Source organism: Centruroides vittatus, unplaced genomic scaffold (genome assembly GCF_030686945.1).
Source record: "Centruroides vittatus isolate TY-2023 unplaced genomic scaffold, ASM3068694v2 scaffold_861, whole genome shotgun sequence".
NCBI classification, from domain to species: Eukaryota; Metazoa; Arthropoda; class Arachnida; order Scorpiones; family Buthidae; genus Centruroides; species Centruroides vittatus.
Window position 1 is genome coordinate 1,596,798 of NW_027122718.1, and position 26,618 is coordinate 1,623,415.

Genomic DNA, 26,618 nt, shown 5'->3' on the forward strand with positions numbered 1-26,618 from the left:
TTTCTATTTGAATATTAAAAGGAATAAGAATAGAATAAAATTAAATGACATTTCTTTTTTTACTAGTGCTATCTTTTTCCTATTGTAAAATACAGATGAGTAAAGATAAAATAATAATACAAAAGTAAAAAAAAAATTTATATTATTTATAAAATTTTCTGAACATATTAATGTACATTTCAAAATTTACTTATGAACAAGTCAATTGTAAATTTTAGACTATTTATCGTACCATTTTAACATTTATTATTGTCAGAAAATGAAGCAAATAAACGAATCTAATGATGCACAGAAATATACAGTTATATGTAACACGAATAAAAGCCGGACGAGAGGAGAGACGCCGTGCCATACGGGGACGACACGGACAAAACGAGACGGTGACCTATGACCAAAAAAATGTGAAGCTTGCCAACATAGTGCAGTCTAATACAAAATATGTCTTAGTGACTTAGCATGCGGGGATTACATTTTTACTTTCTTTCACACTCCCTCTATCGCCGTGAGCTACATACGTAACAATTATCAATTATTTCAATTTAATTTTAACATTTTCATGAATCTATCAAACTTAGTTCCCGTTAGCACAGTTTTGTTAGGACATCTGCGATCATTAGGTCCGTCCTTTAATAATAAATCATAATTTCCCCCTTTTTGACTAATTCTCGAGTGACGTGATAGCTTACGTCAATATGTTTACTACACTTGTAAAAAAACCGCGTTCTTCGATAACTGTATCATGCTTTGGTTATCGCAGTAAACACAAGTGGGATTCTTTACACATATTTTAAAACCCATATGTACTAAAAGTCTTTTCGTGTAAGTTATTTCTCGCGAAGCTTTGGCTAAAGTTAAATATTCTGCTTCCGTGGTCGACATTGCAACAGATGTCTGTTTCTTTGACTTCTGACTAATCGGACCGCCAGCTAATATCAAAATGTTACCTGTACGTGACTTTCTGTCGTCTACATCTCCAGCCCAATCGGAATCCGTGTAGGCTTTAAGTTCTTCGTTGTTCTTGATGTATGTTATTCCATACATAGAAGTACCTTTGAGATATATCAAAACACGCTTCGCAATCATCCAATGTGTTTTATCAGGATCGGCACAAAAATGACAATGTGCTCGCAGCAAAAGTGATGTCTGGACGTGTCGCATTTGCCAGGTAGATAAGACTTCTGATGAGCTCTCTATAAGGCAGATTTCTTGTGTCTTGTCTCTCGTTTTCTGAGATTGGACCCATTTCCTTCAAAATTTTCACATTTGACTCTATCGGTGTAACGACAGTTTTCGCATCCACTAAGTTGAATCTCTTCACTAGTTCATTAATATTAACAGATCATTTTGTTTGCGTCAGATGGATGCTACCTGTTGGCCCTTCTCTTTCTATTTCAACACCTAAAATGTTACTTATAAGGCCTGGGTCTACTATCTTGAATGCTGACTTTAGGTTCGATTTAATGGTCTCAAAATTTTCAATCTCCGATGCCAATATTAAATCGTCTACATAAATGATGAGTATCGCTCGTTCTTCTTCCTTCCCAAATACATAAATGCATGGATCGGCAGCTGTGAGCATGCCTTCAATACTTGTGATAAAGCCATCTAACTTCTTGTACCATTCTCTTCCAGACTGTTTTAATCCATATAAAAGTTTCAATAGTTTGCAAACTTTATCTTCTTGTTCGCCCACGATGAACATCTCAGATTGCTCCATGTATATTTCATTGGATAAATCACCTTGCACATAAGCAGAAGTTACATCCATTTGATGTACGTGCATTTCTTCATTTATGGAGGCAGCTAATAATGTTATTATTATTTCGTATCTAGCGACTGGAGCAAAAACTTCATCATGGTCTATACCTCTTTCTTGGGTATGACCTCGAGCTACAAGTCGTGCTTTATATTTTTCTATGTCACCTTGTTGGTTGGTTTTTGTTTTAAACACCCAACTTGTTAACACTTTCTTTTTGTTTGGACTCGGTACTAAGATCCATGTGTCATTCTCAGATACATGTTCGGGGTCTGGAATTTTACCTTTGACAATTTGATAAACTTTTCTCGGTCTTCCATGTTCTCCCATTCTCTGAATTTTTGGACAACCTCGTTTTCGTTGGCCCTTGCAACTTTCCCCTTGAATTTCTCGTTGTTCTTCAAGATTTTCATCCATGTTAGATTCATTATCATACTCTTCATCTAGTTTTGTATCATCTTCACTGTTCATCTCTGTCGTCTGATTTAGCGGCATTATGCACATCATTTGGTGTTTCAGCAACAAGATCTGGCTCAGCGGAGATACTCTTCAGAAAAGTGTTACTTGTGTGGATTATTTCAAGAAATCTAACGTCACATGCTATGATGGCAATCTTAGTGTCTGGTTTCCAGAGTCGATACACTTTTGACTCATTCGAGTATCCGACTAGCACATACTCGTCACCTTTCGGATGAAATTTTCCTCATTTTTGAGTCTTGTCCAGCACTATAGCTTTACTTCTGATAATTTTAAAGAAACCAACATAAGGTTTATGCTTAAACCATAGCTCATTAGGTGTTTTCCCATTGAGGGCTTTTGTCACACTTCTATTTCGTAGAAATGTGGCCATATTGATTGCTTCTGCCCATAGTGACTGAGGTAGACCTGCTTGCTGCATTATACACCTCGCCATTTCGACAAGTGTCTGATTTGCACATTCTGCTACACCATTTTGTTGTGGGGTGTATTCGACACTTAGTTGTCGTATGATTCCTTCTTCTTCGAGGAATTTGTTAAATTTGATAAATATTCTCTGCCGTTATCTGTATGTAGCTTTTTGCTTCGATGACCTGTTTGTTTTTCGACTCTTCATTTATAAGATTTGAATGCTTGGAAAACATCTGAGCAACTTTTCAGCATTACAGTTTCCATATAGCGTGTACAGTCAATAAATGTTGCAAAGTATTTTGTACCTCCTAATCAGATGGTTTTCATCGGACCACACATATCGGAATGCACTAAACCCAAAATCTCTTCCTCTCGATGATACAACTTATTAAATGGTTGAACATGTAGTTTGGATCTATGGCATATTTCACAGTTTAATTCTCTTGCATTCATTGAAAGGTCCATACCTTTGACCAGTTGTTCCATTTTCATTTTTCTTAAATCATTAATATTTATGTGCCCATATCTTTGGTGTTTCTGCTGAAAACATTGTTTGGTCTTCCACTTCATTGACAACGTATAGGTGGTCACATTTTGTAGCTGTTAGCATCGTAGTACCATCTTTACGTTTAATGATAGCATAATTCTCCTTAAATACAACAATGTATCCTTTGTCGGTGACACTTGCTACCGATAAAAGGTAGTGGCGCAATTCCAGTACATATAATACGTTTTGTAGTTTTATGGAACTTATTGCTTGTTGATTTACTTTCAAATTGAGATTCACATCACCTATACCAACTGCTTGCACATAATTCTCTGTGGTAGTATATACTTTAGACTGTTCAATTTGATCCAGAGTTAAGAATTTGTATTTGTTGTTGCACGTATGTCTTGTTGCACCACTATCTAAATACCAGTTTTTTGATCCGTTTGTGACTTCCACGTTGCATGCGATCGTAGTAAGGGCTAGTAACTTTTATGTCTGTACGTTTCGTTTTCGATTTACAAGTTCTACAAATATGTCCAGTTTTACCACAGTTGTAGCATCTTCCGTTGAATTTTTGGCCCCTGAATCCTGTATTATTTTCCCTTGAGTTCATTCGTGACTGCTTTACATGGTTGGGCTTTCCCTTTGAAAACAATGCATCACTTCTCTCATTCTCAGTTAGCTTCCTCCTCTTTTAATTTCGCTTTGAGATTTTCAAGTGATGGTATATCATCACGTGACTCTATGGCTACACTAAAATTTTCATATTCATCTGGTAGTGATCTGAGGAGCATAATTAATAGTAATTCTTCTGGGATTTCTACTCCCGCTTCCTTCAGTTGATCAGCTTTACTTGTGAACTCATTTACATACTGCGTAATCATCATCTTCTGCCCTTTTTCCATTTGTATTAACTGTTTGTATAACATTGCCTTTTTAATGGGGCCTCGTGACTGGAATGTTGCCTTAAGTCTGTCCCAAGCTTCTTTAGATGTTTCGGCGTTTTTCATGTGGTCCAACTGCCCAAGACTAAGGCTTAGATTTATTAGCAGCAACACCTTTGCATCTTGCTTGATCCATTCCTCTGGGCTTCTTTCTGTTTAATTTCAGTACCGTCAACATATTTCCACAGATCATTATACACTAGAACACTTCTCATCTGTATTTTTCAAAGTTCGTAATTGTCCTCATTCAACTTCTCAATATTTGAGAATCCACTAAGGATCCTTAGGATCCGCCATACCATATTAGATAATAAATCCATTTACTTACTTCTTATACTAATATTCTTTCCTTGTAAGCAATCCTGGGCCCATAACCTGTCAGAAAATGAAGCAAATAAACGAATTTAACGATGCACAGGAATATACAGTTATATGTAACACGAATAAAAGCCGGACGAGAGGGGAGACACCATGCCACACAGATACGTAGCAGACCAAACAAGACGGTGACCTATGACCCAAAAAATGTGAAGCTTGCCAACAGTACCGTCTAATACAAAATATGTCTTAGTGACTTAGCATACAGTGATTACATTTTTACTTTCTTTCACAATTATAATTTATTTTAAGTTTTTATTTTATATGTTTGCAATAGTCTAACTAATAATCAATAAAACTGAGTTTGTACTTAATTAATACTGTCCAGCAATAATTCCTAAATAACTCCTGTGAGAAAATGAAAATAACAACTGTGCTCTTAAAATTCACAATAATTATTTGATCACTTGGTTATACATACATTATTTTATATGTAACCATGTGATGATTTCTTATAGAATCATCAGTGGTGATGAGTCATATGTTTGTTATTATGACCCATGGAATAACAGACAATGTGGTATTGTTACTCTTATTCTCCACTCATTAGGAAGTTCAAAACTGTTCAGCATGACATTTTGAGTAGAGGAATGAATTTTTGGGACTGTACACAAGTTGTTTATATGGAATATCTGGCAAAGGCAAAAATAAATTTGGTGATGTATTGTGAAACCTGAGCATTCATGAGACAATTTGCAAAGTAAGGCCAAAAGAACAATCTTGTTCTTGCACCATCATTATACAAAAATATACTGCAGTAAGGAAACGGCAAAGATACTTAAGACCAGCAATTGGGTTATTCCATACCCATCTTCCAGTCCAGATCTGGCATCATCGAGCCTCATGGTTGTTTCTAAAATAAAGGTAGTATTGAATGATCAATGCTTTTCATTGGATGTTGAAGTTCAAATTTCTGAATGAGAATGGATCAAGGAAAAACTAAAAAATTTTTATGCACAGAATATAAAAATAGATTGAACATTTGGAAAAGCATGTCACTATGTGGATACACTATACTACAGGCATAACAACCTGCAGCCCTCCACAACTTTTTCTATAACTTGTACACTATCAAGATCCTTAAATTTATAAGTAACTAGCAGGTAGGCCCGGCGTTGCTCGGGCAAAAGTAACAATAGTGAAGATTAAGATTATTACGTTATAGTCAACCTTACCCATTTTCACAGAATGCAAGAATTGGGTCCCCCTGTTTCCAGATTAATTAGAAAGTTTTTAGGTAGGTCTAAAGATATTTTGATTTCCTGCAAAAACGAAAAAAACTGCATCTGTGTCTTGCACATTGCTTTCTCTTAACACTTCCATTGTTGACTCTTCCGTTCTTAACGCTTCCATTGTCGGGACTTCCATTGTTACTTAACAGTTTCATTGTTACTTAACACTTCCATTATTGATGGAAGTGTTAAGACTTAATCCTGTCCCTCTCCCCCATAGAGAGGAATTTCGAAAAATCCCTTCTTAGTGTTCATTCTCGTGACATACCCTAACTGTGTACCAAATTTCAACTTTCAACTCCTAACTGTTTGGGATCTGCACTGATTATTATTATTATCAACTCGTCTCGATTATATATATAGATTTACAATAGGTTTCTGTGTTCAGTGAACAAAAATCTTAAGTTATTCATAGCACTCATATTTCTTTTACAAATGTAAAATTTTTTATATAGAATGTGCATAAATTCAATGCTCAGCTCAATCTTGCATCAAATCAATGTCTAATTATGTTGCAAAATGAACACACATGATTAAAATAAATAATTTTTACCACTTTTAAAAGCTGATTACATTATCTTCTCTCTTTTCAAACCAATTTAACCTGCCATTACTTGAGGATGAGCGCAATGTTCACCTTTATTTTAAAACACTTGTATCTCGGGCTTATTGGAAGTTTTGTGGCCAAATTCTGGTTTATTTTCCTTACCAAGTATACCCTTCAACAAGATACAGAATTGAAAATAATAGTTATTGCTAATGCTTTCAGTGCCACTTTTGTTTCAGTCATGTTCAGCAAGTTACACGGCACTCACTCATGAGTAATGCAGTGTCTTTTTTTTCACATTTGAAGTGGTATAATTCTAATTGTGAAGTGATATTGTATATACATATTATATTAACCTCTCAAAGTACAAATTATTTAAAAAAATGACTTCAGATGAAAAAATCTTTCATTTTTATTTAAAACTATTTTATTTGAAAAACGTGTCATTCGATTTTTTTCAATATGGAAAAATTGGTTCCTAAATGGCACCTTTCCCTTTGGATAGCCAACTTTACAGGGGCCTACAGGGGCAACGGGTGGCTTCTCTGCATAAGTGTTTTATTGTGCTGGAAAGCTGCCATTCGTAGGTTAGCTTTAAAAATAATTTAAAAACGAAAAAATGAGAAAACATAAAATGAAAATAAATTTATTGACATGACATATGTTAAATGATTACAAGTAATAAGAAGAATGAAAAATAATTATAAAATACAATGTTATACACAGTACAGGAGGGTCTAATGATGTGTTCACTTGTTTATAATCGATCAGCGCAAATCGCAACCGTCAATCTCGTAACGGTCAAATCGTAACGGTCAACTCTTTGATAACAGGTGTGTGTCTGGGAATTGTAACGGATAAGTTACGGCGGCGCTGATCGATTATAAACAAGTGAACACATCATTAGACCCTCCTGTACGTACATGTTTGATTTTATTTGTACTGAATATAGAAAACAATAATAAAATACATTTCTAAAAATTTTAGTATAAAACTTTATAATGTGATGAAATATTTCTGAAATGGCTCAATGAAGAGTCTGAGAAAGAATATGTAGGCTTCTTCCTCGCAGACGATGAGTGATAATCTCTGTATAAAAATCCTGAAAGTATTGAGAAAGAAACCAGGAGCCGTATTCTGATCATCGTCTCTCACAAGCCGGTCGCTGATTGGCTAATCATTTGTTTACATCTCAAGAGATCGTTGTCTCTCTCCAAACACGATTCTGGACAACTTTTTCTCTCGAAGATTCTCTCGTTTCTCGGCGAGTGGATAGTTGTTTTTTGTCTTTTGCCTTGATTTCATTATATCCAATATGGATGACTGGATGCTACTCACACTGAACAATTGTATTAGAGAACGTTCTCTATCTTGGGAAAGAATATTTTGAGAGAGAAAAGGCTTCAGATTTTTTTCCAGTGTCTACTCGGAAATGCCACCGATTCTTTTTTTTTTTATTATCCTACATCAATTACTGAACTATTGAATATGATGTTAATCTTACTTAGATAGTTAAGGAGAAATTAGATGGGGTAATATTTCGAAAAATATCTAAGTATGTATGCTTTTCTAACTTAGGTTATTAAAATTTTTATTTGTTAAAAAACAAATTGATATAATAATCTGTAAAAACGTTATAAAACAAAAAACAACTTCATCAAAATTACATGCTTTATTTGAACATGTGCTTTCCTTGCCACGTGATCTATAATTATGTACTCTGCATTTTCAAAAATTTTACAATTTCATTGGTTAAAATATCCAAGAGTGTAGCCTACTGCACCAATCTACAGATATCACATAATAACAATCCACAAACAATACGGTTTTAAAAATCTAGACTAAACAGATTCAGAACTTGAATAGAAATTATAATTAACTTTAACAATAATTTCAGATATCATATTTCTTTTTATTGATCTGATCAGATATCAATTTTCTGTTTCTATATCAAAATTACTTTTAATGTATTCTAACTAAAGTAAAGTAAGGTAAACATTAAATGTGTATTATTCATAGCAAAACTTCCTCAAGACAAATTACTAAGAATATGAAAATATGTAGGGTGAGTGCAGTGCTCAGCCTCAAGTAATGGCGTTATAAATCCAACCGCAAGAAATGCCGGATTAATAAAAACAGAAACCATATTTATCAAATCAATCCTTGTAATATTTTTTAAGCTCAAATTTTTTAAATAAATTAAATTAAATTACTTTACATTAAAAATTTTATACAAACCTGCTTTTCTTAATTCTGCCAATTTTTCTTTCCTGCACTCCTTTTTTCTTTTTCTTCTGGCTTTTTTTGCTTCTATTATTCTCTTGTGTCTTCTGATTTTTCGTTCTACATTTTTCTAAATTGTAAAACGAAAGCCTATTAGAAAGAAATTCGAATTATTTAAGGGTATATTACTTTTAAAAATTTTACCGAAACATTATTTTGACTTTCGCAATCGACATCTTCATTTCTTCCTAATTCAATATGCTTTCTGTAACAACTATTTCCTTTGCTATTGACAGAAAAAATAAAAACAACATTTTTAAAATTATTTATTCACATTTATTTTAGAAAAAAGTTCAATTGCACCATAGTTTGGTTTCAAGATAGAATCTAATCAAATATTATATTTTCAATGCAAATAAGAAAAATACAGGATTATTAGGATAGACATTAAATTACAATAAAGCTTGAGTAATCTGAATTAATAAATAGAAAGAGTTATTTCAAATATTAAGTTATGGATATTTAATAATATAATTTATATGCATCTAATTATCAATTTATAAGTAAAGACTCTCAAAAGCTGGAACTTTCTTATAGCAAACAAGAGACCACATTCCTTACTCTTCCAGCAAACAATTTTATTATAACACACACACATTTTCAGCAGTTTGAAACACTCAGTTTTTTACTGTTTAAAAACCCGAATAAGCTCCTAAATGAGGCTGAAAACATTTGTTATAATAAAATTGTTTGCTGGAAAAGTAAGGAAGGTGGTCCCTTGTTTGTATAAATTATAATATTTTACATTAAATAATGATTTAATCCATAAAAAAAATGATAATTTCAAAATCTGAATTTTTGAATTTATAGCACTCAAAACTAATAGACTACAGTTTGCATCATTCCAAATCTGAACATGCATCATTAGGTAGGTAGATAGGGCTATCCATCTAATAACATCTTATTGAAAGAAAAATTTTTCCTGTTTTTTGTAATAACCAAAATTAAGTTTTAATCTGTCTGTAAATGAATTGTAACAACACTTACTAGATTTTATTTTTAATTTCATTGAATTGGCTATGTTTAAATAAAATTAATAACACCACATAGCATAATTTGTTTAAAACTGAAAAAGGAATAAAATTTCTAAAGAAATTACATAAATAAATAATATAATATATAAAAGTTTTAAAAAAATGTTCATTTTTAACTACATTCAGACATATGCAGTTAGAAAAGAAATTCAATTAATTGAAAGTTGTGTTCACTTTAAACATTTTTTTCATATAAAAGATTGATTATTATTCAAATGGTGTAGCCCTTAAACTCTTGAAGAAAGGTTAGAAGATGGAATAAGGAAAAATGAGAGAAGAAAGGATGATGATGGCTAAATGACAGATAGAAAATGATAAGCCCTGTGTAAATGTGCCATAAAGGCCAAGTTGACAAAAGATTTACATAATGTTTATTGGGTTGTTTGGAAAGTAATTTCGTTTTTTTATTACTAGAGGAATTAGATGTATTTTTACCAGCCAATTTTATTTTAAACCACAGTTTCATTATATACTTCGACAGCTGACATTTTAAGGCTTATTTGTAAAAAATTTTGTTTGATTCTGTACAATTTTTTTTTTCGATGACCCATCAAATACGGAAAATCGAAAGCATAATTTTCGGCATATTTTGCTTTTTTATAACTAAAAAATCAAAATGCTGTTCAAACAAGAGAAAAATTGTGGTACATGTTTGGAGAAGATGTATTGAGAGAAAGACAGTGACAAAACTGGCTTACAAAATTGCGTTCTGGCAATTTTAATATCGAAGATACACCTCATTCCGGATGGCCATTTGAAGCCAACAAAAACAAAATAAAGGTACCGATTGAAGCGATCTGCCGTATAACAACACATGAAATCACTGAGATTAAATCTGTTAAATTGAACCGTTCATTATTACCTAAAGCGAATTGGTTTCGTTTCAAAGTTCGATATATGGGTTCCACACATTATTAACGAGAGATGCTCTCTATGGTGGGATTTTAAAAAATTTTTTTTGAGCTTTTACCAGACAATTTAACAATTGATTCGAAAGTGTACTGCCATCGAGTAAACAAATTGAGTAATATTGTCAAACAGAAAAGGACAGAATTGATTGACAAACAAAGCGTAGTGTTTTACCATGATAATGCCAAATTTCACACGAGTTTGGTAACTAGTCAGAAACTGTTGTAGCTTAGATGGGATGCGTTATCGCACCAACTGTATTCGCCAGATCGGGCACACTCAGATTATTACTTGTTCCGGTCTATACAATTTTTTTTAAACTTTTCTTCTCATTTTTCCTTATTCCATTTACTTGAAATGACAATGTCAAAAATCACTTGGATCAGTTTTTTGTAAACAACGATCAAAATTTTTATGAATGTGAAATCATGCTACTACCAGAAACATTGACAACAGGTATTTGACTAGAGTGGTCAATACATAATTCAATAAAATATTTATTTATTATAAGAATATTGCGTTTATTTTTCTATGGAAAAAACGAAATTACTTTCCGAACAACCCAATATACTTATTCTTCTACAATTAAATCTTTGAACCAACAGTTATATATAGTTAAACAAATAATATTAGATAGTGGCTTTAAAAAGGCTATTATGTAAGAAAATAAATTTAAAGTTAGAAATTTATTATATTCATTGTATGTTCTTTGGAACTTAGCATAAAGGAACACTCCTTCTGATGGAAAAAATAGATTTATTTTCTATAATTTGCAACGGCTATGCATTTCAGGCTTTATGCCCCTCTTCAGTCCTTATTTTATTATGTATATCAGTAAAACTAGAAATAATTATAATGACAACTAAAATAACTAATTATAAAAACTGTGAGGTAGAACAAGTAAAACTGTAGAAATAAAATTATTTTGGTTAAAATGTATAAAACTGTTTATTATATTCATGTACTAAACTGAATCCATATAAAAATAATTTAAGTTTTCCCCCAATTCTAGTAACATTTGTAGGAAATCTAAGCTAAAAATTATTAAAACTTGTAAATAAATATTCTTTTAACTTGCCCATAGATTTATTGCCAATACTATGTAGGATATTGCAAATGATAGAAATCTGTAGCATTTAGAAGAAAAATCTACCCTGTATAAAATCCTTTAAAAATTTAGAAAAATATTTTGTCCTACAGTATATAAATGTCACAAAGAGCATTAAAAAAAGGTAAATTGAACACAAGACAGATTGAATTCAACAAAAGTATCATTCAGTTAGCTAAATTAGTCTAAGAAAAAAATTTTATTCTGGTTTTAAAAAATTTTGTTTTCTCCAATTAACATTAAATGTTTATTTTTAGTTTAATTGATTACAATTTATAAGATCCCTGCAATATCTTACAAATATCTGAAATTTAGAAATGTATTTTAAAATTTCCTTTTTTTCTTGTTTAGTAGTATATGCATATATGTTTTATTTACGTACACGTTTATATTAAAGCATTTTTAATGACCTTTTTTACTATTGAATAGTTCTTAAAATTAAGTTTATAATATATTCACAATGAAATTAGTATTTAAATAGTTGAATTCTATTCTGACTGAATATTCTTCAAATGTTCTGAATATTGTGTGAATGCCTTGAATGTTTGAATGTGTATTGTTAATATATATATAATTCTTTTAGAAAAATCAAATTAATTTATACTTTACAAGAAAACCAAAAGGACAATCAAAATTAGATTACCTGTCTGTAACTACTCTTGGTCGAGAATGGCATAACCAAATAGGTAAATCATAATCTCTATTTCTTTTTTGAAAATATTCCTTATCGTTGTCGTCATCGTCGTCATTATCATTTATTAATAATTTACAATCTTTATCATTTATTTGATTTAAATTATTTTTATCATTAAAATCAATACTATTCAATAACTTTCCTACTGATTCAATATTTTCATTAGTACATGATGTAATTCTTGATAATAAGTTCTCTTTCATTTTATTGCTCACATCTCGAAACTCTGTAAAGCTATGCGACACAGCCAATTCATTTTGAAGAATAGGGTATTCTTCTAAACTATAGATTAAAAAAAATAGAATTACTTTCAAATAATATTCTATTCAAACATTATATATATAAATATAGATGTAAAATATATAAATAAATATAACCAAATATTTTCAATACTTTTAATGAAGTTTATTTTTTGTTGTTATATATTAAAATATTTCTGAATTTATAGGTTAAACATAAAATAAATAATGGTACTTTCCAGTTAGCAGGACGCCAGTGGGCATTTGCGATCAAAATCGCAAATTTGTGTAAAATTTTCTGTTACAACAGATAGGGTAGATGTACCAGTTTTGGCCAGTGTAGTACCAGTTCTGGCCAGAAAACAAATTTAAATTAAAAATATAATCACAAATGAAACAAACTTTTATTGTTAACTATGTGAACAGTTAACAATAAAAGTTTGTTTCATTGGACAGATTTGAATATGTGGTTATTATATTTTTAAGTTAAATTTGTTTTCTGGCCAGAACTGGTACGCTGGCCAAAACTGGTACATCTACCCTAAGTTGTTTTAAGATAAAAAGTAAGCAAACTTACTATTTCTGTTATTAGAAGTTAAAAATTTAAGAAAAATGAATGAATTTAACACTCATGCTATCTTTACTCTAAGTTTGACAAAACAATTAGCATATTCATGTGCTTTTTTTGCTGAATGAGTGAAAATTTGTTATATTTTACTACATCTGTTGTTGTAACTATTTATAAACCTTTATTACATGAATAATTTTGATTTTATATTTATTATTATTATTTTTTAAAATAATTTTTACAAATCTGACAATGTGATGTCATCAAATTTACGTCATTGAGTACACGTGAATATGCAAAGTGGTTTTGTGCATTGGTGAGAAGAGTGGTAATTTATCATACTCTCTTAGTGATTGCTGTTTGTGGAATGTGTTTGTGTCTTTTCTAGTTGCTTTCTTAAAAAATATTTGAAAATGGAATATACATTATGGGATATTCCTCACGATGAAGAAGGTGCTAGTGCTCTATTTCAAAAATGAGAAATTTGGCATACGGAAAGGCTGTGCAGTAATAAACATCAAATGTCTTTGTATTTTTGTTCAACAAAAAGTCCAAAATGGAGATGTCAAATAAGAACGTGTCATGAAAAGAAGGGAAGTAGAACCACCAACTGGTTAGCATCACGCATATCGTTGATAAATGCTATGCGTCTTATCTGTAGTACAACACGGAACTTCTCATCATCACTTAAGAGTCCTATCTTATTGAATATATGTGGAAAGATAACATTCTAAACAGGGAGCTTTTTCAGCTATGTTAAGCGACATTGCCACCTAAATGATACGCACGAGTCATAAAAAATGAGAAGTTTTGTTAATCTGTTGTAATTAAAAAAACTCTTTGTATTTATTTAATTTATGTTCAAAATTAGATTTATTTAAAAATCACAAAATAAAAGTTCGTATTTGCTAAAAATAGTTGGAATTTCAACGGCGTCCTGCTAACCAGAAAGTATCTAAATAACCAGAAAGTATCTAACTTCTTTCAACATTTTATCAAATTTAACTTGAAGTTTATGCAGAAAGTCAATTCCTTTCCATGTGAATGAATTTACTAACCTCTCAGTTTATGACCTCCAACAAGGTTCAAGAGTCAAAGTATAAAATACTAAAATTAAAACCAATCACAAAAGATGTTGACTTTCAATAAGCATGGTTTCTGTTATTACATTAAAAAACAAAAATATTAAAACCAAACAATTGCCAGATTATATCGAGCTATACTACTACTACTACTACTACTACTATTACTTATTAAATGCTAAGCAATTTGGCACTTGAGACAGGCATTAGGTGTCATCGCTTGCTAAATTTAATAATTATAATTAAATTAATATTTTAATAATTAATTTAGAAGGTTCTGGAAGAAAAAAATTGGCCCAAAGTGGGACTCGAACCCATGTTCCACGTGGTTATGGTCCAGTTACACTACTTGGATCTTCATCCAAGTCGCTACCTGGCTTTGATATAATCCAGTAACCATTTGGCTTTAATATATAACTATCGGGTTTGGATGTGTATATTTGTAACTTATGTAAAGGGTCAAATATTTTTATATTGCATATTAAATTGATAAATATTATTCATGATAATATTCTATACATATACACAATTATAATTTTATAATTTAAAATTTATAAATTGTTGTTATACTATAGAATTTTCTAATTTTAACCAATTAAAAATTATAATAAGCAAAACAAATGAATTAAATTCAAAATCTTTTGAATAATCTGTTTCAGTCTAAATAAATGAAATTAATTTTTATTGAATTATTAAAATAATGAAAAATAAAACTATTAGTAATATTATTCAATAAAGAATTCTTCCAGATAAGTTATTTTCTTAAGTAATACTCATAAAATTCACAATTACCTGTGTTGCATTAGTCTAAAAAGATGAGTACGAACATGCTTAAGACGTGTATTATGATATTCGGCAAGATCTAAATATTCTTCTACCATCTGCCATACATATGGATTGGTACCAGTAAACAGAGCGGGATTATGAAGTATTCCTTCTATAAAGAAATTAAATAACAATTGTAATTGTGCTATTTAATAAAATGTCTCATCTGATATAATCATTAACTCAGACCTACAGTAAGTAGAGGGCTAAAATTAAAATAGGCTATATTTGAGTCACTGATAGGTTTTTATCAGCTTACTTTACAAGTAAAGGTATAATTAATAATTAAACTATTTTGCAAATGAATCATATTATAAAAAAGAGAAATTTCAATTAATATCAATTAATCACTTATTACTTAAGATTTTTATCATGAAATCACATTAATGCACTCATTACATCTTTACTTTCTTTTATATTGTTTACATTTTTGTGCGCTGCCTGAAATCCTTTGGTGAGCTGCAAGTGGGCCATATGTTGTGCAAGCCTGGTCTAATTAGATACAACTTATTATTAGAAGATAATTTCTTTCCCTGTTATAAATTTAAATGTAGTTTAAATTCTAGATATTAATAATAATCTTTTTATCAATAGAAACTTTTAATAGATATACCTATATGGAGTAGAATTGAAAATAAACCAAATTTATACTACCTCGTACTAATGTAATAAAGGTTATATTAAAAGTTTTATTTATCAACTAACCCTTAATCTCTTTTTATATATAATACAATATACTTTCTATAAATACATAGTACATAATTTTATTGAAGGGTATCACAAATTGAAACCATTATTGCCTTAGGCTGCGACTCCACTAGCCGTAAAAGGGCCATAAAACCCCTCGCCGTAAAAGCTTTTAATCACGTGACCATGATATTTTACGCCTGAGCAGGTCGTAAAACCAACGTAAAAGCGAGTCGAGCAGTGTTCAACTTTCGAAGTGAATACGATCGTAAACCGGTACCATCCACCAATCAGAAGTCAGTGAAATATAGGTCATCGTGACATGGTGCAAAAATGGCGGAAAATGAGCTTTTGTGTACGTTCTCTCGTGGCTACTCTAGAAGATCTGGAAAGATTTATCGAAAACATCCGAAAGTATTCATGTATCTACGACAAGAGGTATCCCGATTATAATAATGGATGCCTAAAACACGCGATATGAACGGCCAAAGGAAAATCCTTCAATTTAGAGAAGTATATAATAAAGCTAAGCTTATAAGTGCTGTATATTATCTTAATAATATAATGATAAAAGTCAATATATGAAAGTAAAGATATTACTTTTACTACATTTGTAATTATAGTACAGAGAAAACTCGTAGAATATAATTATTGTCTTTATATCGATATATCACGTATACACCGTAATAGTACTGTCGCCGTAAAAAGCTTCGCTAGCCGGACCTCCACCGCAATCTGAGCGCAAATGCAAATAGGTCACATGATTAAAAGCTTTTACGACGAGGGGTTTTACGGCTAGTGGAGTCGCAGCCTTATATGCCTCCTAAAATGCATTTCAACCTCTGGTGTTAATTGGTCCTCATCAGTTAGGTAATCATATGTTATATATAAGGCAAAAAATATTTAACAACATTACAACACTCACACATTCATAAACCACATATCATTAAAATAATAATAATAAAATGATAAAAACCAATAACAAATAATATTTAGATCATAAGCTTAGCTGTCAGCAGCTTTTTTGCCTTATATACAAGGCAAAAAAAGCTTGATGTCATTACCTTCATTCGTTGTTTCTCACCTCCTGCGGTGAGAAACAACGAATGAAAGTACTGACAGAAAGGATTGTGCAGAATGCGTATGGTTAAGGGAAAGAACACACAGGAAAAAATGATTTTATTATGGAAAAAAGAAAAAAATGGATAAAATATTGTGTAAGAGTATAAAAAAGTGTTTGTGCTTTGTTAAGCTTGTTTGAAAGAAAGCTCACTTAGGAGGGAAATACTGTAATTTCCAAAATACATCTGGGTAAAATAAAGTTAATTGGCTAGTATCTTTGGAGTCTGTGGATATGATAATTCCTAGAGAATAACAGTGTTTGAACCGATTACATGTTAATATTTGAAAAATGGAATAGAAGCAGAAAGATAAATTATAAAAAAAAATGGTCTCTACTTTGACAAATGTTGTGTAAAGATGCTAACAGATGTAGGTGCAGGAGAAGCTTATTTTGAAAATGGTGAAGGGTAAAGATTTGTGTCATGTAATAAAACCTGTTGTCTTTATTCTACTTATTAATTGATGATAAACAAATATTGCAAATTAAATAATCCATATTTTATCACAGGTTCTCTGCATATGCAAGAAATTATTATTTTACTTAACTAATACTAATTAAAATTAAAAATTTTCAAAAAAATTGGAATGGTGAATCTTATGTCTTAAAGTTCTCATCCTTTTCCATTTGGAAAGTTGAGGCACAATCTACATTTCCAGTGCTATTTCTAGGTGGATATAAAGGACCCAAAACTCCCAAATGGAAAAGGATGAGAACTTTAAGATGTTGTAAGATTCACCATTCCAATTTTAATACTTTCAATTCAAATACAGATCAGATCCAAAAAAGAATAGATCTGACAATAATTTGTATTTGGATTGAAGATACTAATCAAATAAAATATTTTCCTGTTTTAAAAGGTGCCCTCTTCTTATCATACTCCTATTAATAAGTTTAATAAGTTATACAATAATAATAACAACAACTCTCTCACAAGTCACCATCTTGTCAAGTGAAAGAGTTTAATAGTTCCTTGTCACATGTTCACAGCATGATACCTACTTGGACATTGCCTGAATTAACAAAATCTATTTATGGGTTAGACAGAGGCTCGCATTCAAGAACTGCCACAGTCTCTCTTGGCCACCAAATGTAGCAAATGTAACACCAACTTAAGTATAGATACTGCATCAAACACATTTGCTACATTCAACACACAATACATATACCAGAATCACACAGACAGAACTGCATAAAAACTGCTGGCTGACTCATGGATATCTCTCTTTGAAGAGATAGAAGGGTTTATGATTGCCATACAAGACCAGACAATAAATTCAAGAAATTACAGACAGCACATCTTAAAAGACAACACTCACAGACAACATTTGTAGGAAATACCAAATCATGCACTAGACTGTAAAACATCATATCAGCTTGCAAGCTTTTAGTACGAACTAATCACTTACATCGACATAACCAAATAGCAACTACAATACATCAAAAGCTTGCACACATCCAGAAACCAAACAAGTACACACCTCAGACAGTCATAGAAAACAACACAAAATATACTATGACCAAACCATAATCATAGAAGAAACAATACATTCACAATAGACCAGATGCAACATTCATTGACAAATAAAACAAAATTACATACATAATAGACATAACTGTAGCAAGTACTCACAACATACAAAATACATATGCTGAAAAAATTAATAAATACCCAGAACTCACCCATGAAATAAAGTATCTGTGAAGAATGGATACGGTACAAGTACTTACTGTACCAATAGTTCTTGCACAGACATCATACCACATACACAACACAGGGCTTAACAAAAGCACATATATAACACTACTGAAGGTTGCCATACTAAATACATGTCATAGTCAGGAAACTCATAAACACAGCACATAAACAAAATATTTTTTTCTGTAGTTATGTCCTAGGCACTGTATATATGCCATGTAGGAAACATTCTAACACCACAACAATAATAATAATAATTATTAGTATTATTGTAATTTAATTTATTTGAAATAATCAAATTTACCAGCAGACATTACTCCTTCCACTCCAGTATAATCTAAACAGTTTTGAATATCTTCATAACTTAGTATGTTTCCATTGGCAAAAATAGGTATAGATACACCTTCCTTTATTGCTTTAATAACTTGCCAAGAAGCAATACCTGTTAAATCACCCTTCTGATCTCGAGTTCTTCCATGTACAGCAAGTAATGAACACCCAGCTTCTTCCAGCATTCTGTTTAAATGTATTATAAATTACTATCAAATGCTATAAAATACTGATAAGAAATATTAAAACAATGTCAGTTTGTAATTAAATTATAAGTCACAATGAAATCTCTATTATAAGCTATCATTGATTTTTAATCACATTTTCTCAGAACATAGGTTATTATGGAAGTCATTTAATAAGTTTATTATATATCATCTTCAATATGATACATAAAAAAAATGATTAATCAAACTCATTAGCTTGTGCTCTAACATTTTAATACATGCACATATACAGTCTTTATCAATTAACCATACATTTATATAAAATATCAATAAAAAAGAAAACTTTACTTGTTTGACCAATATCTTTTTCCTGCATTTCTGAGGATAATTTTAAGTCATGAGATGGGAAATTGACATTTTCATTAAATATAGTAATAACTCTTAAGATTACTAATTCTTATTTATAAAATCTTGAATAGATGAATGTCTGTACAGAAATTACAGATATTCTGTTGATAACTATTACCACCCACAAGAACTATGCTTTTTCTTTTATTATATAAAGTCAATTTCTCAATAACACACTGAAAAAGTAATATCAATACTAGCAAGAACTTTATCTACACCTTTAAACTTCATCTAATATCCAGACTGATGAAAAAATGTATTTTCATGATTGAAAAATATCACCATCATAGATTTCAGTGTGTTAACAGAAAGCGTTGATAAAGTATATAAATTTACTATTAAAATAATATTTTTATGAATATGAATTGACTGGCTGAACAGATTAATTATGAACTATAGATAACTACAGATGATACGGCATACTATGTTGTGCTAAATTTTAGAGATGGTGGTGGTTGGTATATCAAAACCAAAAGATTGCCAAATTATATAGGGCTGCATTACTACTACTATTATTAATTAAATACTAAGTAATTTGGGACCAGAGGCAGGCATTAGCCACTATATCTTGCTAGCTTTAATAATTATAATTAAATTAATATTTTAATAATTAATTTAGAAGGTTCTGAAAGTAAAGAATTGACCCAAAGCAGGACTGAAACCTGCAACTCTATCAGACTCTGCAGTTGCATTGCCAGTTACACTATCTGAACCTTCGTCCAATCCTCACCTCCAGAACTACTACGGTGTTTCCCGAAAATAAGACCGGGTCTTATATTAATTTTTGCTCCAAAAGACACATTAAGTCTTATTTTCGGGGGATGTCTTGTCCAAAGGCACTGTCTTGGATATTCACAAATACTTAATTATACTTTAATACTTAAAATAAATGATAATATAATGTCAATAATAAGATTTATTTATATTTAATTATATATTATTACTTTATAATTCAATCCCATTGTGGGTTGCAATGGACGTATTAAATATGACCATCTGGCTGACAATCTTAACTGGGACTTATTTTAGAGGTAGGCTTATATTACGAGCATCCCGAAAAATCGTGCTAGGGGTTATTTTCCGTTTAGGTTTTATTTTCGGAAAAATACGATACTATTATTATTAATTAAATGGTTATATCTAAATTATAGATTCTGAAAGCTGTAATTTGGATATAACTGTACTCTGTTACCACAGTTATCAAAATATTAATTTAATTATAATTATTAAAGTTAGCAAGATATAGTGGCTAATGGCTGCCTTTAGTGCCAAATTATTCAGTATTTAATTAATAATAGTGGTATTGGTATTAGTGCTAGTAGCCAGATATAGTCTGGCAATCATTTGGCTTTCATATATAACTATTGGGTTTAAGATGTTTATATTTGTATAGTGTAAGACAAAAATAAATTTCTTCTTTGATGCAATGAAATTTGATATTCCATATCTTCCAAAATATTTATTAATTACATTTTATAATTTCAGTTGTGATATTGTAAGGGGAAACCTGACTTGTTTTCATTCTTGATTATTTTTGTTTACTTGTTATTTCTGTGAATCGTTTCATCATGTTACGATTCTACTGTAAATAAGTTTATAGTCTTGTTGTTTTAACGGCGAACATGTTTTTTACTTCATCATTCTATTTTATTGTTTTAATGGTAAAACAGTTTGCAATATCACAGTTTTAAATGTTATGGTTTTAACAGTGTACTTTATTATGTATATTGTTTGCCTCTCACTGTTAATACTACTTTACGTATCGTACCATCATATCTAATCAAATACCTGTAAATTAATAATTGTCATCCGTATTTTATCAATCGTCACCATTTCTGTACTTCTCATAACCAATTACATCACAAAGAGTCGATAAGGGACTCGAAGTACGAAATGCACACTCTAGGAAATAAAAACGTGATTTTCTAAAGTTTGTCCCGTTTCTAAATGACGGTATAATAAATCTAGCAAAAAAAAAAAAAAAAAAAAAAAACGCCGTCATAGAGCTCATAAATTGAGTATTTTTGTTTAGTTACATTTATTTTGGGAATTGTTTTTAATTTATGGAGACTACTTCATACTCTTGACCAGAAAGACAGAAAATTCTAAAAGTTACCATCCACAGTTCGTCTACCTGAAAAATACTATAAACCATGTAACCTCCAACTTCCAAAAAGAAAAAACTTCAAAACAAACCAAATAAAACTACCGTATTTTACGGACTATAAGATGCACTTTTTTCTTCGAAAAATTGCCTCCAAAATTCAGGTGCGTCTTATAGGTATTTTTTTTTAAAAATTGCTTAAAAATTAAGGTGCGTCTTATAGTCCGTAAAATACGGTAATTTATTTTCTCAATAAATAGGTGTTAAAGAATTGTTAGGAGTAGAGTTGTTTCCAGTAGGGAACATGAAAAGTATTGGTCTATGAAACTATACAAATGAGATAGGCAGCAAGTTTTCTGTTGTTATACTAAAGGGTATAAATTGATGAGTACTCAGTGGAAGAGTTTTCCTAGCCTTGCTAGATGTTTGGTTAGAGTTCTGTATTGTGAGAAATTGTTGAATCTTTGTTTAATCGATTAGCATTTAACCTTGTTTGGTAATAACCATTGTGTTATAGCAATAAAGCAGTACCAATTTAACTAATTATTGTCATCGTTATCATTAATATTGGTTTTTTGTTAACTTTTGCCATTAAACCTTATTACTGTTACTAGTACTATTAATTCTTATTTTTTTGGTATTTCAACTCCAGTTTTTTTTAACACAACTGGATTTTTTCCTCAATGCAGCCATATCTGCCTGCTACGAACTGTACTGTAAGGCGTAATCAAGGGATTAGAGTCATAGTGTTCAAGTGTGTTCGTGCGAGTAAGAAAGACTAAACCATACAGTATTTCTCAACAAGAAAAATTTTTTCTATTAACTGAAATAATTATGATTTAAATATAATAATCATTTCTTCTTAATTAAGTAAATGGATCTCTCTCATATTAATTTCTATCCATCACACTTATTATCTTTGCTCCATGCATACTTTGAGTTTGTTTTAATCGAAGTTTTATTGTTTGACAAATGTAATATCTTATTACATAATTTTCAATGTCTTTATTCATTTAAAATTAGTAACATTCCTGTATAACTCTTATATTATTTTTCTATGTTAGATAATAAGTAAATATATAACTCAAAATATGATAAGTACATTAGATCAAAACTTTTCAAACAAATTTAAATCGTTTTTCATTAACTAATTTTGAATTTAATTACCATTTCAAAAGAAGATTGTATATTTTTTCAACTTTTTATATATGCATATATAAAAAGTTGAAAAAATATACAATCTTCTTTTGAAATGGTAATTAAATTCAAAATTAGTTAATGAAAAATGATTTAAATTTGTATAAAAGTTTTGATATATATATATATATATGCAGGGTGATTCAAAAGTCACAGAAATTTAAAAAAATTAATAACTCAAACTATTTACAGTAAGATGATGCTGTTTTCACAGAAATGCTTAGAAAGAATTGGGATTTTTTTGTGTGTAATAAAAATTTTAGTACCAAAATAGTTACATTTCTTGCCATAGATGGCAAGAAATAATAGACTTAATAAGATTACATAATTCGTGTAGTTGTTACTAAAGCTTACACTAAAAACATTTTTATTTTTTATTCTTATTTTAACAAATTTACAAATGCTACAGCACCATCTATGGCAAGAAATGTAACTATTTTAGTACTAAAATTTTTATTACACATAAAAAAAATCTCACTTCTTTCTAAGCATTTCTGTGAAAACAGCATCATCTTACTCTAAATAGTTTGCGAGTTATTAATTTTTAAAAATTTCTGTGACTTTTAAATCACCCTGTATGTATATACAGTCAAATCTGTTTTTGTGCAGTCTTTTTCTGTGCGATTTTTTTTGTGCAGTATACGAAAATTTCAATCAAATTGGAACATAATTGACTCCTGTAAAATTTTTAAAAACTCTATTGGTTGTTTTCTATGACATCAGCAGGTTTTTTCATTTTTTATTCAGTAAAATTTTTTTCTCATACGTTTATTTCGGTCCCCTCTTATTTTAATAGCATAAAAACCATAAATATTATGTTATATTTGAACAGATGCTGTAAGTTAGCTCCCCTCCAACTTTAGACTGCGGGTGTGAAATTTCATGCCTTGTTAAATGAAATAACACTTCCTGCAGCTATATTTATCAAATAAAATCATTATTTAATGATTTTTAATTTTTAGTTAGATTCGTATTTAAGTGGAAATAATTAATTAATATAAAAATTAAAATTCTTAGAGGATTTTTTCCCCATTAGGTGTTGCAGAAAAAGGCCCAAGGAGTTAAAAAAGCAATTCCTAGTTATTTTGTATGGTTTCGAGTTATTTCTACGCGAGACTTTTTTTTATGCGGTCCCTATCCCCCGCATAAAAACAGGTTTGACTGTATATATATATAAACACAAAGCCATCAAAATATATGAGAGACAAACATCTGATCTCACACTTGGCTTAGTGGGCCCATTTTGCAATTTGTTTTCGCAAATAAATGAAACACACAGAGTAGAATTTTCTTTTTTTATTAATAAAAAGCAGTTTTAAAGTTTTTACTTTTTATTAGAAAAAGAACTATAAAGAATTTATAGAGATAGGTACCATTATGGACCCCTAAATTTTTTCCAGGCCTGGGTTCCAGATTTATATACCAGGTTGTCAAAAGGGTATATAACCTGGTATATAAATCTATCTTTTGAATTTTATGTATTTCTTTTATTTGTTGTAATTTTTATCAGGTGTGTTATTTGGAGAAAGTAGTTTTCTGTTTGTCAGAACATTAAACCATTTGTAATTTTTGTATTAAAAAATAATAATAGCAATATTCAAAATAAATAACAATTTCAGTTATATTTGATATAAAAATTAATTTAATTTTCATTCAATATAAAACAATGACATAGAAATGAAATGAGGATTTTTGAGTGATTGTTTAATTGATACCAACAGATAATACATTTAAAAGATATTTAACTTCTCATTTTATTTCACCATTTCATCAATGAAAATTTTAAAACTGAGCAGAATGATACATCTAGAGTTTAACTAAAATCTATATTTGGAAGTTGCTATTATGAAATGAAATTTATTGACCAAATTATATAGCAATATAAAAAATTACTGAATAAATTATTTAATTTCTAGATACGGATAAAACCACCGAGTCACGGGCGAGCGGTCGAGGCGGTAGCCTACCACTCTGGGGGATCCGGGATCAAATCCGAACGGGTCAAAAAAAATGGCAGGAATTTTTCGGGGGGTGGTCCGTCCGGATATGTTTGGCCCAGTCTCTCGCCGCTTGGCCGCCTCATTATGGGCTTGCTAAAAGAGACCCCCTTAGTGACCACAGGGTGGAAAGAGTTAAAGAAAAAAAAAAACCACAAAGTCATTAATTCATTAACCACCAAATAAAAAATACATAATCATTCTTTTAAAAAAGGGAGACATTTCTAATTTATAAAAATTTACATATTTAAGTAACAACAACATAATATAGTTCATAAACAATTATTATTGACTAATAATAATGATCCTTAATTTAAAAAATATTAATTACATGTGCATATTTAAGTAAGATTTAATAATACAGATAAAATTAAGTTACTAATTTTAGTATTGTCTATATTTAAATTTCACCTTGCATAATCCACCGAATGATGAGCATTACCAGATAATATCCTTATTTTGCAGGTTACTGGAACAGATAATTCCGTAGAGGCTTGCCGTAATATTCTTCTTAATAAATCCCATTTATCTTGAAGAAAAGCACCATACTGACCTAAAGATAATTATTGAATTTAAAACTGTGATATATCATTTTGCACCTTTCAGAAAACAGTTTGAATAATATTTTAGAACAAACATATATGATTCAATGGGTTTGTCATTAAAATCTATTGGGTTGTCAGCTACAAAACATCCATTTCTCAATGCATCTTACTTGGTGCATACATATAATGGAAATGACTACATTGAGATGGGGACGTCACATTTTTCTACTGGATTATATGGCTATTTCATTTTATAATTTAGACCACTGAGTTTTTAATGAAATACACATCAGACACTTGATACTTTTTGAGTGCTTTGAAAAAACTTTGTGCAATGAAAAAATGCCAACTGCATGTCTGGATGACATGCAGTTGGCATTTTTGGGGTAAAATTTGGCCCATAGACCACAAGTTGGAGACCATGACATAGAACATTCAGAATTTGCAAAACATTTCTCAGGCTCAACATATGCAGATAAAATTATATGCTCATTGCAGAACTATTTGTTTTAGATTGAGAATGAGTAGAGAAATCAAACATAGAGAAAATGCATTTATAATTTTCAATGTTTCTTTCAAATTATGTAGCTTTATGAAATATTTATTAAATCATACATACAAAAAATATTCTACTTATATAATACATTCTAGTTATAGCTAGAGCCGAGCCAAAATATTTGATTTGGTCCTGGTTAGATCTTTGAAAAAACATTAAAAACTGTGAAATTTTGATAAGTAGTAAAGTTTACTTATCAAAACTAGCATTTAACAAACAGTTCTAGTAAATGAAAACTATTTCATTTACTAGAACCAAATTAACTCAAAACATTTGGTTTCAATTAGTTTCATACTAGCCAATAAATAAAATCATAATTAGCCAAACTCAAATATAACTACTTTGCTTATCATAATAACAACCTAGTGACACTTAACGACTGGATATTTCTACTGTATGCTAAAGAAAAGTAGAAACATGTTCTATTTAGTTTTCAATTAAATTTCAAAGAATTTTGTATGGGTCATAATGGTAATACACTAGACATGAAAATGAAGCTAAATGAAACTTTCATACCATTACAAATATTGTAATTTATAAGAACATTCTGAAAACATAGTATAGAGAGAGATAGAGAGAGAGAATATAAGATATTCAATGTTACCTCTTCTTGCAATTGCTTGAGGACATCCAATATTTAAATCTACAGCATCACAATATGGTTCTACAAGTTTTGCAGCTGCTACAAATATATCTGGATCATTAGCACTAAACTGAAAAATGTTATAAACAGAATAAGTTATATTTATAAATACTGTAAATATATTTAAATTTTAAAAGACTCATTCTACTAAATGGTTCAAAAGTAGGTATAAACAGTTGCATCATTTA

At 30.2% G+C, this 26,618-nt stretch overlaps 1 protein-coding gene across 3 annotated transcripts in view; it reads right to left on the reverse strand.

Annotated features, from left to right (window-relative positions):
- Nucleotides 1–26,618, reverse strand: part of LOC136990023 (uncharacterized) — a 55,738-nt gene that overhangs the window by 21,862 nt on the left and 7,258 nt on the right. For all 3 annotated transcript variants that reach the window (XM_067288346.1, XM_067288347.1, XM_067288345.1), the window contains exons 3-9: nt 26,392–26,500; nt 25,098–25,239; nt 18,788–18,999; nt 14,945–15,089; nt 12,213–12,545; nt 8,663–8,744; nt 8,474–8,588 (exon numbers count right to left, since the gene is read on the reverse strand). In XM_067288346.1, coding sequence (XP_067144447.1) covers nt 8,474–8,588; nt 8,663–8,744; nt 12,213–12,545; nt 14,945–15,089; nt 18,788–18,999; nt 25,098–25,239; nt 26,392–26,500 — 1,138 coding nt within the window. The remainder of the gene's footprint in view (nt 1–8,473; nt 8,589–8,662; nt 8,745–12,212; nt 12,546–14,944; nt 15,090–18,787; nt 19,000–25,097; nt 25,240–26,391; nt 26,501–26,618) is intronic.